Source organism: Thunnus albacares, chromosome 3 (genome assembly GCF_914725855.1).
Source record: "Thunnus albacares chromosome 3, fThuAlb1.1, whole genome shotgun sequence".
Classification (NCBI taxonomy): Eukaryota; Metazoa; Chordata; class Actinopteri; order Scombriformes; family Scombridae; genus Thunnus; species Thunnus albacares.
In genome coordinates this window covers 7,327,202-7,343,064 of record NC_058108.1, presented here as the reverse complement: position 1 = coordinate 7,343,064, position 15,863 = coordinate 7,327,202, and the positions used below count along the sequence as shown (strand labels likewise).

The 15,863-nt window shown below is 40.3% G+C and overlaps 2 protein-coding genes across 5 annotated transcripts; both read left to right on the top strand.

Moving 5' to 3' along the window:
* The first annotated feature begins 92 nt into the window (after positions 1-92).
* si:ch211-284e13.5 (uncharacterized protein LOC793850 homolog) lies at positions 93-4,566 on the top strand. The gene is made up of 3 exons (XM_044346055.1): positions 93-624; positions 1,356-1,691; positions 2,380-4,566. Exons 1-3 carry the CDS (start codon positions 99-101, stop codon positions 2,946-2,948), a joined length of 1,431 nt encoding a protein of 476 aa, XP_044201990.1. The 5' UTR covers positions 93-98; the 3' UTR covers positions 2,949-4,566.
* A 1,384-nt stretch (positions 4,567-5,950) lies between these two features.
* On the top strand, positions 5,951-15,664 carry zfyve27 (zinc finger, FYVE domain containing 27). Of its 4 annotated transcripts, none has more exons than XM_044346050.1 (13): positions 5,966-6,296; positions 8,024-8,261; positions 8,382-8,452; positions 8,561-8,747; positions 9,678-9,773; positions 10,177-10,289; positions 10,488-10,606; positions 11,026-11,097; positions 11,478-11,498; positions 13,187-13,328; positions 13,445-13,491; positions 13,607-13,688; positions 13,856-15,664. In XM_044346050.1, the coding sequence occupies exons 2-13, from the start codon at positions 8,026-8,028 to the stop codon at positions 13,924-13,926; spliced, it is 1,257 nt and encodes a 418-aa protein (XP_044201985.1). In that variant the 5' UTR covers positions 5,966-6,296; positions 8,024-8,025; the 3' UTR covers positions 13,927-15,664. The 4 variants fall into 4 exon arrangements, with proteins under 4 accessions (XP_044201987.1, XP_044201985.1, XP_044201984.1 ...); XM_044346049.1 differs by having other exon boundaries at positions 5,966-6,306; XM_044346051.1 differs by lacking the exon at positions 11,478-11,498 and having other exon boundaries at positions 5,974-6,306.
* Positions 15,665-15,863: the final 199 nt, after the last annotated feature.

The following is a 15,863-nucleotide window of genomic DNA, read 5'->3' as shown; positions in this document are numbered from 1 at the left end:
CAGAGATGAGGCTGCATAAGATAGAAAAGGCAGGAAAGTCCGAATTCTGGTGAGATTTTTGTGAATATTTCCAAACCATTGCACAGAGTGAATGCACCATGAAACCGCAGCTGATTGGGAGCAAAAAGCGCCCGTCTGTGACAACTGTAGCCGCATGTGAGGTGGCTCTGTCCCTGCAAGAGGAGCTTGTTGCAGCGATACATGGAGCATTTGAAGTGGCTGTGGAGATCGCAGTTCGGGAGGTGACGGAGCTTGTAGGTCAGGCAACAGGCGACATCTATGAAGAGATGCGACGAGAGAACGAGACCCTCAAACAAAGACTGCAGAGAGCTGAAGCCATGCTGGAGGAAAGAGGTACTGCTCCTGCAAAGCAGACACATCAACCTCACATCAGTCACATGTCGCAAAAACCCAAAGTGCACAGTTGCACGGGGGGCAGAGGTGACACTCCTGCAGGTAACAGCCGTGCACATCAGCCTCATCCAGACCCCAAACGTAACCATGTGAGCAGAGATGAAGAGCGGAGATCAGACGGTGATGTAAGGACACAGCTTATTAGTGATGCTGCTTCAGACCAGGAGAAAAACCGAAATGATGGATGTGCTGCCGCTGCTTTGACTAAAGGTAAACAGCAGTTTTTATTTTCTGCCTGATCACTTTCCTGCCATCATACCTTGTAGGTCAATATAAAGCAGAATATAATACCTCAGATGACATTTTCATACATTTTGTTGACACATGAGTGCGGTTTGTAGTAACACCCACATGCTAGTCAAGACTGAGCTACAAACACCGGTCTCTTCAGTGCTCTTCGTGCAAAAGCAATTGCAGATAGATACATTTGTTTGTGTGTGCACATTTGTACAGGTACCTCCTCAAAAATGTAATTTGATAAATTAATCTACACAATATGGTTCAAAATATCAGTTGAAAAGCTTAAAAAGCTCTCATCACCTCTTAATGCACACTCTCACTAGTTAATATACACAGTTTAACCCAGGTGACAGTCTTAAATGCCTTAAATTTACCTTAAATAAGTAACATTTTAGGATTATACTGGTCTCTTATAAATTCTGTTGTTTTTCTCCTTCAAATGACTTAATCAATGCACATCATTATAATAACTGAAAATAACTTAAGAGGGGTTTTCAGTTCCCTAATGAACGGATTGTCTAAACTCAGCAGTGTACTTAGATTACTGCTTTTGTTCTTTTAAAAGGCTTTCACAGAAAATATGCTCAAGTATCTGCAATTCATAAGAGTGCAAACTTTGCAGGGCAATTTAAGTAATGTTTTAGTGACTTGTGAAAAACATTGAAAAAGGTCAAATGTGCTTCTGATCTTTCTTTTTGCAGATGTCACTGCAGAGATTTCCCCTGTATGTGTGGTGAAGATAGAAAGCATCAACCAACCATGTCAAGACCTGGCAGCTCAACACCACCACTCACCACTACTTCCCAACAGCGAGGACGAGTTCCCAACAGAGCAGGTTACCGTGAAGCAGGAGAAGCCAGAAGAGGAGGGAGGAGGTGCTTCTGCTTGCTGTTTAGACTCAATCAAATTGGAGGATTTCGGCCCAGAGTGCATGTCTGTGGTCCAGTCCACATTGCAGGAGGAGTGGAAACCAGAAGGGCAGAATATTCACTGCCAAGACGCAAACACACAGCTGTCCTGCACCAGGCTGGCACAGGGTAAGATGGAAAACTGTCAAAGTATGAACCTCTATAGCAACAACTATTCAGATTGTTGACATTTGATGCTGATATTCAAGGGCTCGGTTTTTCCCCAGTCAGGGTGGAGAAGCAGCTGAAACAGCTGTGGTCTCCTGTTCCCATGGCTGAGAAGCTCTAGTTTAGACTACTGTCATGATATTGATGGCCTCTATCATCTGCATCATCATGCATTTAGGTGCTGGGGTTCAAAGTAGGCATCTGGACAAGTTGGGCACTAAATACTATTAATAATAAACTTTATTTATAAAGCATAAATACAACAATCACGATAGAATAACAGCTTTACAAGAAGACTGATTAAAACAAAATTATATGCAAACAGAAAGTTAAAAGTTAAAATAATTATGAACATCAAATGTGATTTAAGTTGGCTTCTAAACAGTTGTGCAGTTTGAATGCTTTCAAGATTAACAAGATCAAATAAATGTGATTGTCAGTCTAGCTGACTAATCCATAAGAATGTAATCACATTTGTGTCTTCTTATTGCTGACTGAAGCCTACAAAAAGTAATGTGCTCTGCATTGTTGTTAAAAAATTATTACTGACATCAGATGTTTGCAACTTTACCTTTTTGTTTTTAATATGAAGTTTCTAAGTGTTCAAATTTCCATCAGTTGAACTCCTACATGTGTGATTTTTGTACAGCTCATCCTCCAAACCTGACCACCGGCCTCACACCATCCATAGATCTTCCATCCCTCTCCTCAGAGTTCCCAAACATCCTCCAGCTGACAGAACAAGCTCCCATCCAGGAAGCCTCCCCGCAGGTTTTTGGAGTCCATGTCCGCACCAGCCGCAGTCTCGGCCACACCATCGCCAACATCTATTCCTGCAAGTCCTGCGGTCAGACTTTCCACCTGCCCAGCTTGCTGCGGCGGCATTACGGCCAGTGCCAGCAGAAGCGTCAGCAGCCGGTAGCGGGAAGCAAGAGGACCAGACTGCAACTTTACCCACCGGGCTGCAGCCCCTTCCGCTGCACGGAATGCAACCGAGAGTTCAACCGCATGGAGAACCTCAAGACCCACCTCCGCATCCACACAGGAGAGAGACCGTACACTTGCTCAGTGTGCTCCAAGTGTTTCCGTCACTCTGGGGCTTTAACCAGGCACTTCCGTATCCACACCGGAGAGAAGCCTTACATCTGTGGACAGTGTGGAAAGTCCTTCAGAAACTGTGGGGGGCTCAAATTCCACCAGCGTTCACATAGCAAGTAGCTCCAGTTAAGTGGGACACAACATTAAGGTTAAGGACCAAAATTTTTCAATACAAGATGTGAACAGCTGATTTTATGCAATGCTCAATGTGTTTTAATTTGATCATTTCTTAGTGTAAAGAAATTTTTACAGGATTTTACAGATCTAAAGCTGTTGAAAGAAATTATTCAGACAGTTAAAGTCTGAATTATAGTTGCAGGCATCTGAGTTACAGTGCAGGACAAACAACAGTCCCCCTAGTTGTGACTAGCACAGGCAGGTACTATCAACATTTCAGAGGTGGAGCCTAATCACAGGCTAATATCAGATTTTTGAGAAGGACCATGAATGGCCCACATATATTAATCTAACCTTAAATGATCTCTTGATTTTACATAAACCAGTAGATCTTCTGTCTGTACTGTTTCACTCTTCTCTACCAGGTCTTCCTTTTGAGATGGCAGGTACTGCTCTCACAGTTACAGGAGCTGTCTGTGGTTTCTGTCAAACTATTAATTATTCTGTTATTGAAACTAATCTTTATTCCATTGTTAATGCTCTGTAAGAGGCGTCATCTCATTATTAGACGAGGCAAAAATAGACAAAAGATGGGTACTATGGCTATTTGATGACCATGTCAACCATTTTGCTTCATACTGTATACAATGGCTCAGTATTACTAATTTATATTAAGTGTGTGGAACCTTTCAGTGTGATTCTAAGTGCAATTTTGTCTTGTTTTATGATGAGTCTGTTTACGTTTGTTATTCATGACAATCTCTAAAAATGTAGAAAGATATATTTTGTTTAAATCTTTGTTTTTTAATTATTTATTTGTGCTTAATTTATCCTAATATGCAGTTTTGGTATGACATGTCAGAGAGTTAACGGAAAATATAGAGAAGTATTGAAATTGCTCAAAATCCCAGCATTTCACATGTGTTTTTAATATTTGGTTTGGTCAAAGATGCAAATTAACTTTTACTCCAGCACTGTAACTGATACCAGAAGATGCTAGCAGGTCCAGAAGAAGAACAGCCAGGCCTCTGCAGAGTCCCAGTCCACCTCAACAAGTCTGTTGTTCCATGTCGAATGCAGTCTGAGGGACATCATCTTTTGAGACCGCTGAGGAGGATAGCCCTGTTGGCTCTTTCTATATAGTTGATCTCTAACATTGTGCCAGAGGCACCTTGTGCTGGGTGCCAGTAGAGGGCGACAGGTCATATGAAGTGAAAATGAATTGCCAATTCTGTCTGATGATCATTAGACAAATAACATCATATCAAAACATATAGTATATATCCAAAAATGATTAGGTACTTTTACTGTTTTGATGTGTGTGTTATCATTCTTTAATTTAAATTGTGGTGATGTGTTTTTTGATGTCAGGATTTTATTGTTTAGTTTTATGTTGAATGTCTTGTGCTTCTTTATGTTTCTTTGTCTATTAACATCTTGCGACCTTGTTGGAAATAAGTGTTTTCACTTTAGCATGTTATCTCTTGGATTTTGTTTATGTGTTTGTAATCCATAAATAAATCATACCATATATCATATACATGTATTACTAAATATGCCCTTTACAAGAAGTCATATTAAACACCAACCACAATCTTTACATTAAAAAAAGAGAAATGAAGGTCTTGAAAAGAGTATTGTCAGATATAGCTGGAGGAACTTGGTGCTCAGACAGTGGATTCAAATATAAAACATGTTCAATACCAAACCAGAAATATTCGGGTGTGGAATTACAACTTCCAGCATGTTGCAGCCAAGATTCAGATTGCTTGAGTTGTGATGTAGTTGTAGTTACATGATATTACTGTCAGTCACAAACAGCGGTTTCTGAATGTTGCAGTCAGTAGTTGTTGTTGACATCTTTTTCTCTGCTGCCCTTCTCTACACAGGGTAATTTCTGTATTGTTTATTCCTGACCTTAGGTGAACTTTCTCCCATTCACACAATAACCACTAAGATATTCTGTATAGACTTTAGGCAGCAAAACTGTTACTTTTAGCCAGAATATGCAGTAGATTTACTATAACTCTTTTTTGTTTTGCAGGTAACTGTCCATACCCATACCTGCTTCACTCTGTCTTGCTCTTTCTCTCATGGGCATCAGTAGTATCACACATCACATGTTCTCATATGTCCTCAAACAGCTCGTTGCTGCTGCTGTGTGGAGGAGTTATAAATGATTAGGTACTTATGAACCTGCTGCAGCTGCTAAACTGTTTCATTAAGGCTTAATGGAATCACTCTAGTGTCCCAGGAGATAGTCACGTCCCATCACACCCTGCCCGTTTGTTGACTCAGTAGTTTGATTGGATGTATTAATAAGGAAAAAGAGGGGCAGTTTATGTGTATGTGTGTTTATATGGCTATATTTCCCACTGAAGTGAATATCTGTGTTTCAGGACCAGTGAACTTCTCAACGCAACACAGAGCATTAAAAGTTCAATTCAATTTATATTAAAGGTTTGAAGAAATAATTGCATTGCTACATAGAGATCAGATTCATAGTTTTGCCTATTTTGCCACACTGATACTTCTGATTGCTCTCCTCCATCCTCATTCATATTTTTTCTTTATTCCCTGTATTTGTACCTTTATATGAGCTGTCATCTCTGTTCCCTCTCTCTTATTGACTCCCCACCCGCCCTGCAGCAGTGAAAACAAAGCTCCAAATTGCAGTTGCTGACACAAATGCCATCAAATATGCACACAAAATAAGGCCAATTTAACTTTTGCCATTAGTCTAGTCTACTTAGTAATGAGACTCTATCAGTAAGGAGAGGACGTGCAACTTTTACTGGTTGAAATTTTTTAAACCAGCACTGTTTGTGAGACAACAATCATGAATGAACACAGGAAATGTTGCTGTGTGGGGAATGCGTGGCTATACCTCAACAATAGCCCAAAATAATCCAACCCTCAAACAAGCCCCCATAGTGGTTTTTTTTTTTTTTTTTAGAAAGTCCACATCAATTCATTTCATCATCCAAAGATCATACCACTCTGTGATCGACTACATCGGACGTATGCTCCTTCTTCTGCTATCAATTAGTTGGCCTGAATTGGACGAGGAAGTGCTAACAGCTAGCTGGGACCGAGCAGCCGTCAACAGTCAAAATAGCTGCTTTTATCCGGCGGTTTTCGCAGCAGACAGCGCGGCACTTTTGTAAAAGTACTTCTTTTATACACATTAATGCTCATGGAGGAGTCCGGGCTGCTGTCATGTTGACCAGGCCGTTGAATGTGGAGGCTCTTCCTTCCTGCAGGCGGATGATGTCGGCTAGTTTCGCCTGAGCTTCCCTCTCTCTGCTGCTGCTGCTGCTGCTGCTTCTCTTGTTGGCTGTTGTTGAAAACGTAGGTCGGGGTAAGTTATCTCCCAGATCATATTAGCTGGGCTGAAGTAACTATAAGATATTTATAGTGTCCGTCTGTCAGCATGCATTAACTTTCCTGTCTGACAGCATCTCACAGGCCACAACACTGAGGCCCTGATTTGAGGATGTTGCTTATTGTAGCGAATCAGGTGCTCTTCAGGACACAGTAAATGGTCTAAATTCGTGTGTTACAGCAAAACCAGTCATGTAGCTGAGTGATAGGTTAAGATTACTTGTATAGTAAGAAAGTAGCTCTTTGGAAGATTAGTTTACATCAGTGATCATAGCAGGAGTATGCACATAACTGGGAGAAAGTTTTGCTCACAATCATATGTGCACATTCCTAAATATCCCAATATATATACTATTAAATAGAGATATACTGATATCTGATATCGATCCAATACTGACTCAAATAGCTGGATCTGGTATCGGATACTATTATTTTAATAAATAACTATTCAGTAAATTTATATCTATGTATTTATTTGTGACGTTTTGTTTTACTAAGTTATTACAGCAAAGTTTAAGTCAAGTCTGATATTGCCTTACACATAAAAGAATGATCCCAGTCTCTTCCACACAGTGAGGCATAAAGCTTATTAATTAAACACTGGTATCAGATCGGTACTCAGTATTTGCTGATACCCAAAGCCCGGGTATCGGTACTGAAAAACACAGATCAGTGCATCCCTTCTCTTAAACTTTAATTTCCACTTCTCCAAACTTTTAACTCTCAGTTAACTATTTTTTGAAATAATAAATGTTCAGACAAACTTAAACCAACTACACCCTCTAATAATCTTGTGCAGCTGCAACAATTAGTCAATAAATTGATTTATTGATTGACAGAAAATGAATCGCAAACTATTTTGACAATCGGTGAATCATTCTGAGTCATTTTTTAAAAGAAAAAATGCCAGAATTCTCTGTTTCCAGATTCTTCAGTTTCTGGTTTCTTTATTCTTCTATTATAGTTAACTGAATATCTTTGGTTTCTGAACTGTTAACTGGGACAAAACAAGACATTTTAAGTTGCATCTTGGGCATTTTGTGGACCAAGCAACTAATCAATTAATTGAGAAAGAAATCAATAGATGAATGAAAATTATCTGTAGTTGCAGTTCTAAAATCTTTCATTTACTATTATTATTGCTACAATACTACAGTACTTAATCAAATACTTGGCTGCAACTTGAATTACCAGGAACTCACTCAAAAATGACTCAATTTACAGTACCAAGAATAGTTTTCATTAGATGCAGTGCACCCTTGAAAAGGTTGTATTACTGACCTGAATCTATGGCTCTTTGTGCCACGTAAACAAAACGTGTATCAACAGCTTCATACACAACACAAACTTAACACACATTAATAAGACACATGTAATAAACACACATTTCACTCAGCTTGTCCCGCCTGAATCTAGATGAAAAATGTGTCACACGGTTTCTGCTGAGACTTAAAAGTTGGGAAAAGTGGAAATTAAAGTTTACCACATCAACTCCACGACCTGCTGCTGTTTATTTATCAGATGATAGAGATTAAACATCATACCCGCAGCTTTATATGCTGCTTGTAACTCCATGTAAGCAGGTTTTATAGGCGGGGTCCAGAGCATATTTATTTAGGGGGCTGTGACATTAAGCCGGGAATCTTTTTGCCCTTTCACTGTCAGGATTGCTTTCTTTCCCTCACGCTGTACAGGAATGATGATGCACAGTGCAGCAGCATCCCAGGACCCCTCGCAGGGTGCAGGGGAACGGGGGGAGCTGGTACACTCGTTATCCAAAGAGACTCCTGGGTCCCCAGACGCCTCTGAGTTGGGGAGCCCGCGGTCTACCCCCAACTTTGACCTACTCAACATGGTTGTGTCCTATAAGAGAATGGCACTGTTCCTAGAACCAGTTGCAGATGTGGTGGAGCTGGCACGCTTCCTGCTCGGGTGTGTATGTGTGTTTATTTGTGGCCTGCCTGACAATCAGTTGATGTAATTGCTTTTGGCCTGGATTGCAGGAAGCCATATTTATATTGCAGTTTTCCATGTTGATTTTTTATCCCTCAGGTGGAAGATGCCCGTGTGCTCTCTGCTTGTCTGTATATTCCTCAATGTCTTCTTCTGCACTGTTAATGAAGGTAAGATGAGGCATTAGGCATTAATATTTATCCATCTTTAGTGTGGTGTTTAAAAAGACACTTGAATAATTTATCTACTCACTGTTCTGTCTGCCTCTCTGGTATCAGTGGGTTGGTTCTCAGTGGGTGTGGTGGCAGTGACAGTGCCTGCTGCCCTGGGTTACCTGCAGGACAGGTGCGTGGGCAGATCCTCGGAAGCGGAGCTCCAGAAGAGGCGCTATCATGCTGTACATCGCAGAGACCTGCAGACAGTGCACCTCACTAAACAGGAGGCTATGCTGGAAGTCAAAGACCTGTAAGACAGATGCTGCTGTGGATTGGGCTATGTTCTGTATTGAATGGTTTGGCAATGAGAGCATGTTTACACATGTGTGCAACTGACTTTGGGTATTTAATCCAGATCTGGATCTAAATTTGTTTGCAAAAAATTGTGGAGTAGATGCCACTCCACTTTGCATTATGTGCTCCTCACCTCTGTGTCGCAGTCACTTTTGTAAAAATTTGTTTAGGGCTGCAACTAATGATGATTTTCATTATCGCTTAATCTATCAATTGATATTGTTTTGTCTATAAAATGCCAAAAAGTAGCAAAAATGCCTGTTATGATGTCTTAGAGCCCAAGGTCAAATTTTGTCTGATCAACAGTTCAAAATCCAAAGATTCACCACATTTTTTCACTATTTTTCACCAAAAATGTAAAAATGGATACTTTTGAGGCCTCACAAACTTGTTCAATTCATTTCATACCTCGTAAAACATGTTTTCTTTTTATCCTGCATTGTTTATATCTACTTTCAGTCTTACTTTTATGGCCACATTGATACCGTGTACAGCACATTACAAACTTGTATGGGGTCGATCATCAAAACCAACAACTACAGCTCTGCTAGTGGTCACAGACTGTACCATTATAGCCATTACCATTATTAACCTTGGATGTGAGTGCTGAGAAATGACGATAAAGAAGGTCTTAATCTCAGTCTTAATCTTATAATAATGATTTATAAATTAAAGATTTAATAGAAAAAGTAATTCATAGACTGACAATGAAAATATCCATCAGTTGCCCTCTTTGGAACAAGTTCACACACTGTGGCTTGTACTCATGTGTCCTACATTTATGTGACATTTGTGCAGGACATTTGTTATTGTGTGGGTGGAAGTGTATCTTTGTTCTTCTGGTGTTTGTGTTTGTGGGTGGGCTCATGTTTTCTGTCTTCACCAGGTTGAAGCACCTGGATGACATGCTGTCCTCTGCCTGTCAGTCAGCTGAAACTCTTTACAAGGTCCTGTACTGGGACAATCACACCAAGTCATCAAGGTCTGCATGTGAACACACACACACACAACACACAGAGAAGGCCTTGTGTAGCTGAGGAGTCATTACTCAAGAGCTGCTGTCTTTGGTTATTTGTTTCTGTACTGATGTTGTCAGTAGCCATATTTACATAGATTTACTACAGTAGCACTAACTTGTGGTTACTTTAAACCAAACAGTGTCAAATCCAGTATAAGCATAAACAAATAAAGCCATTGAGTATTCTAGTTTCACTGAAGGGAAACTGATGTTGTAACATAATTTGCGGGGTGACTCTTGTGAACAGCTTATTTGTAATACTGTCTTATTCACACCAAGGTTACTGTGTTAATCACTGTAAGAATATACTGGCTGATCAGTCACTTACATAGTGGTGTGACCTGACATTTGTTAAATCCCCCTCCAGGTTCTATGGAGGCATTTTAATAGTGTTGAGTCTGCTCTATGTCGCTCCTGTGGGCTGGGTGCTTGCCGGGCTCAACAGTGCCATCTTCCTGTGGAACAGAGACTTCTGCAGAGGTGAGTTCATCCTGTCAAATAATAACATGGACGTACACTAACAGGTTAACTTAAAGAGACATTTCGCATGTGGGGTCGTACTTATCCATAGTCAGTGTATTACCTGCAGTATATGTTGGTCCGCACCCTCCAGTTTGGAGAAGCAGGTGAACTATCCCTTTAAGAAAGTAAAGTCAAGTGTTATTTCTTTTGTTCCAGTTTTGTTGGACCTTAGGAAGCTGTTCCATGTGGGCCAGGTCCAGGCCTCAGAGGTGACATGTGAAGAACATGAACAGGGCAACATATTGGACAGAACCCCCACACCAACTAGTCTGGAGGTGAGCAGATGGAGGACAGTGTGGAGAAAAGTGCATGTGGGTTTGAACACTGAAGGATTTAGTGGTCGTGGTTTACATTAAAACCAACCATGGCTGTAAGCTTCTTATCCAGTTTAACCCATGCTCTCAATGTATTCACCCAGTACCATAATGCATATCCCTGCATGGATTTGCTCCATCCTGTTGTGACTTTATTCTCAGCCAAAGGCATAGAAAGGGGTCAGATTCATGTGACTGTATGTTTCTGGAGGCCTCATGGTCACAACAAGGCAACAGTGAATTGAAAAATTCACCCATCAAAAATAATATTATGTTCATCTGTGATCAAGGTTAAAGAATATCTGTTGATCACCCTGCAGCAGTCTGAGGTGCTTTTACAACAAGTATTTATGAATTAATGTGTGTGTGTTTTATTGCAGGATCTGTCTCCCGGCAGTGTGGAGGAAGCTGAGGAGGCAGAGCCTGATGATGAATTTAAGGATGCCATTGAGGTAAATACAATCCTAAAACTTTTTGCCCAAATCTGGGATCCCTTGCTTTTATTCTTTTCGGGCAACCTTTAACTTCTTCCTCATAATATCAGATCTGATGTTGGAATTATGGACATCCGGGCGCCACAATGTGTCTTGTTAGATAAGTGATAAAAGACACATCAGGATAAAACGAATCATTACAGCAGCCATGTGCTGGTAAATGTAAAAGGAATAGTACAACATCTTGGGTAATGTGCTTATTTGCTGTCTTGCAGAGAGTTAGATGGGAAGATCGATACCTCTCTCATATCTCTGCGTTAAATGTGAAAAACCCCTTTCATGCTGACGACATATTTCCTGTTACTTCCTGTTTTCTTTCTGCTTTCCTCTGCACTCAGGAAAATGCAATTTCCCTGCAGGTGAGTGTGTCACCCCAACTCTGTTTAGAAGAGGCTAGTGCACTGCCACTCAGTAATTTTGCTTTTATAAACCCACTTGACACATGAACTGTTTTATTATACAACTATTTCATGTGTTGGAAGCTTGTGTGAGGTTACTTTTGTGGTGTAGCTCCTGCTTTGCTCGTTGAAGCCTGGTTTTGTATGTATGTTCATGTGTAGTCACACTGAATAACAATGCTTGTGGGTAACGTCGTTCTCATGTGTTGTTCTGCTTCTCGAGAAGGAAACGCCTTTGGTTTTAGTGGTGAGTAGATTTCCTGGTAACCCTCCATCAGTCCATCCATCCGTCTGTTCCTGTGTCTGTTCCCTGAGCATGAGTATGCAGTAGTGATAGGTAGTGCTGTATAATTTGCAGGCCCATAATTGTGGCTCCAGTGAAACCATTGCACAAGGACATCTGGTCATTGTTCATCACCATAGAGACGTCATATTGTGTCATTGACATCAGCTTTTCCCTCCTCAAACCGATTTAGTGAGATGGACCCACTAATCTTATGTTGCGTGTGTGTGTTTTGATGGAAACCATATTGTAAACATTTAGGTATTTAATTACAGCATATGAAACACAAATTTAACTTGGTGCATAATGACATATACATCATGCTTTAAGTCACGTTCCCTTATGCTAATTGGTGTTTTTTTGCACACCAAAGAGAAACAAGTTGACCTGTACTCTGAAAGCCTTGTATGTTGAGGGCAGACATTTTTTTTTTTTTTTTTTTTTTTGACATTCATCGTTATCCTTTTATTTTGTTGAGACTATTTCCTTCTAATTCATTGCCCTCTAACTCTCTGGTCCTCTTGTATCATCTTATTGCTGTCATGTGAAGTGGTAGTTTTGCCTGTCAGTGAACTCTTAGGCCTAATCGACAGCTTGGATCCCCTGAAAATCTGAAAATTAAATTTGAACGGGTTCTCAACAACGTGTCTGATTATTTTCCATTTATCGACACAGTAAGGTTTATTTTATATAACAAAATAACAATATATATTTCAGTCAAAGCATTTATGTCATTTGAATGCAGTTTGCTCCGCCTCGGCATATGTAAAATGTTCAATACACGATACACAACTGCACTCGTTCTTAAATAGTTACTGGGATCTAGTTGCTGATGTATGGCTACTCTGCTACTCTGTTTGGCACCGGGACTCCCAATTGTCAAAGGGTATTTTGCACACTGGTTATAAATAACATCACCACCCAGCTTTAAGTTTCCAGAAAGTGGGAACAGGTCTTTTTAACAAGTCTTTTTTGTGCAACATGTAGGTAAGTATAGAGATGTATTGTTTTCTCAGCTCTGTGAGGGGTTCAGTGTCCTCATTTTTGGCAAATAGATCCTGTATAAACATACATCCATTTTTCCATGTACATGCATGTTTGTTCTCTCGATCTATCTCCCTAGTAGTCCTAGTATTTGCCATCATCATGCTTGATTCATTTGCCAAACATCTATCAGTTAAACTGGCTGTAATTGTAATAATAAATTTCATCCAGTTCAGCTGTACTGCTGAGTTCGGCTCAGTATTCTGGCCAGGTTTTCATACTATAAAAGACTTACTCCAATTACTGTAGCTTACAGTGTATGTAAGTGTCTCATTCAGTCTGCCTTTCTCTTTGTCTCTCCCTCCTCCTCCATCTTCTTTAGGAGGATGATGATGGGCCGCTTGGAGCTCCTGAGTATGACACCATCTCTGAAAATGGTCTCCTCAGTCGCAATGAACCAATACGCAGCAAAGTGTCCAAACTGACAGAGAAACTGCGTAAACGTTACCCCACCACCAGCACAGGTCAGTCTGCTCTGACACTGTATTTCCTCCCTCTTATTATACTTCAGTGATGAAAGAAGAGCGTTTTGTGAACAGATGCTTTTCATAATGTTATGTTTCTTTTTCTGTCTACAAAGGCAACTGTTCTAGCTGCAATGCCGTCTTCTCAGTGCTGAAGAAAAGGGTGAGACTGAAAACTTGTTTAAAGATATATTTAGGCATCGCGTCATCATCATATTTAATTTTGTCTTACTTTTCCATTGGCACAAGCTTCAACACGATGTCTCTTCCTATTGCAGAGGAACTGCAGTAACTGTGGCAACAGCTTTTGTTCCCGATGCTGCTCTTTCAAAGTGCTGAGATCTTGCATGGGAGCAACAGGTGAGAAGGGAGAATGTTCGAATATTTCATGTCGACAGGTGACTGATTGATAAAATTGCATGACAGTTGCATCATGTCAAAGCACAGTCTCCTGTCTCTGTTCCTCTTTCTTATCTGCTCTTTGACTTTTGACTGATCACATTGTCTTATTTCTGTTTCTTCTTCAGCTCCAGAGGCCCAGAGAGAGACTGTGTTTGTTTGTGCTGCCTGTAATTCCTCTCTCATCAAGTTACAATGAGATGGCATGTCAGTCTTGTCTCTCTTGGGAGGTCATCCACCGTTTGCACCTGAGCCCTTCAACAAGTTACTGAAACCCTAACACAAGCCTTGGTTTTCAACTTTGAGCACTCATATCTGTTCAGATACCTCCCATATTGAACACCAAGAACCTTTCTGCCTTTTCCAGTTGCATCCCTCCTTAGCTATTCGTGTTGCCTATAGGACTTCTACTGTAATATGTTAGATATTTCCTGTTTCAGTTCTCAATGAAAAACTGGACCTTATGGATCAATGAGACTTACTACAGAGCACAATGGCTCTAAAATTAAAGGACCTTATTTTTGCCCTTTGCTGAGCAGAAGGAAGTGCAAAGCATGCAGGGTGGAGGCCAGGATTGGGCTGGCGCTGTTGAGTGTAACAGATAAGCTTACAGGATGTCAGTGGTTTTGCTTTTACGTGCTTCGGCTTGCCACAAAGTTGATCAGACTTGAATGCTGATATCTTAAAATGCAGCCCTGTGTAGCAGTTCAACTGTGGGGACTTTTCTGTACGATCAAGAATTGTATAAATTTTGCATATTTTTAGATTGGTGATGAATTTGACGTGAGGATGGCTGTGTACTCCAAACTATTTTGAATTCTCTGTGTTCTGATGAACAAAATCATGGATGTACGACCAAAAGAAGCTTTGTATTTGGCTTTGATTGCCACAATGTGCGCAGGCTGGCCAGCCAAACTTTTTTTTCACATACTCAACCCCCCAATCCACTTGCAGCTGGTCACCAATGTCAGCTGATTAATTCTGAGTTTGTCCAAGTCTTCAAGGCCAGTGGTTTTGGTTTACTTTTTGTGTTACTAGTTGTCTGCACCCGTTGCAACCTATGTGCTCCTCCTGTTGGCATGCACATTATTTGAGAGACCTCAAGGCTGTAAGTATGCTGGTATTTGCCCACAGAGCCATCTTCAAGAGCATGTTGTGCAAACTCTAAATTTGATTTCAAGTGCGGTTCTGCCAGTGAAATACAGGAATACTCACTGTGACTCGTGAGTGAGGTTTACTTATTTCCCACCAGCTAGAGGAGCTTAGGCACAAAGGGAGCAGACATTACATGCTGTGAGACTATGATAACTCTATGGCAGTAAACTGAAAATGCATGGCCTGCAATGAATCACATTATGTCTGACATGTTGCCAGTGATGGTGTACTGGAGTAAAAATATGGACAAAGCTTCTCGTAATGATCAAATTGGTGCTTCATTTTGGTCGTCATTTTTCGTATGTGGACATGTGAAATGAGCTTTTTGGAGTATTACAGCAGCCTAAAAGTCTCCTTGAGCTACAGGTCCTTGGAACCCATGTTTTACCTCTAACTGGATCAAAGTCAGCCCAACTGGAGTTAAGTCATTTGAATGGGCTGCACAACCAACTTAAACTGTCAGCAGAGCCTCACACTCTTGCAAGCAGGACTTAAAAGAATTGGTGTGGTGGCATTGTAACCCAAGAAGTGGATCCTAGATGCAACGTTTGTTTTAATCATGATTCAGACACAGATGATTGTAATTGTATGCTTTGCTTTTATTGTAATCATATATAAACTGTTACTGTAAATTGTTCTATATCTAATATATTTAATTTAAAACTCCAAAAGTCCAAGTAATTATTTGACCTAATGATTCATTCTGTATATAATGGCCCTTATTTTATGGTTGAAATATGCCAATATTGAAATAAACTCTGTGATGATTTGATTAACTCAAAGTCAAAAGTGGTAAGTATTTTCTTTTTGAGTTGGAGGTATTCTTAAAGAAAGCTGGTGTCTTTGCCTCAGTTACATGGAGGCCAAGAAAAACGACCATAATAATTTTAATTTAATAAGCAACTGAATACCTAATTGTAAAATTTCATTACTACTGAATGCTTGGGGTTTTGCAATTTCAAAAACTGAAAACGTTTCTGA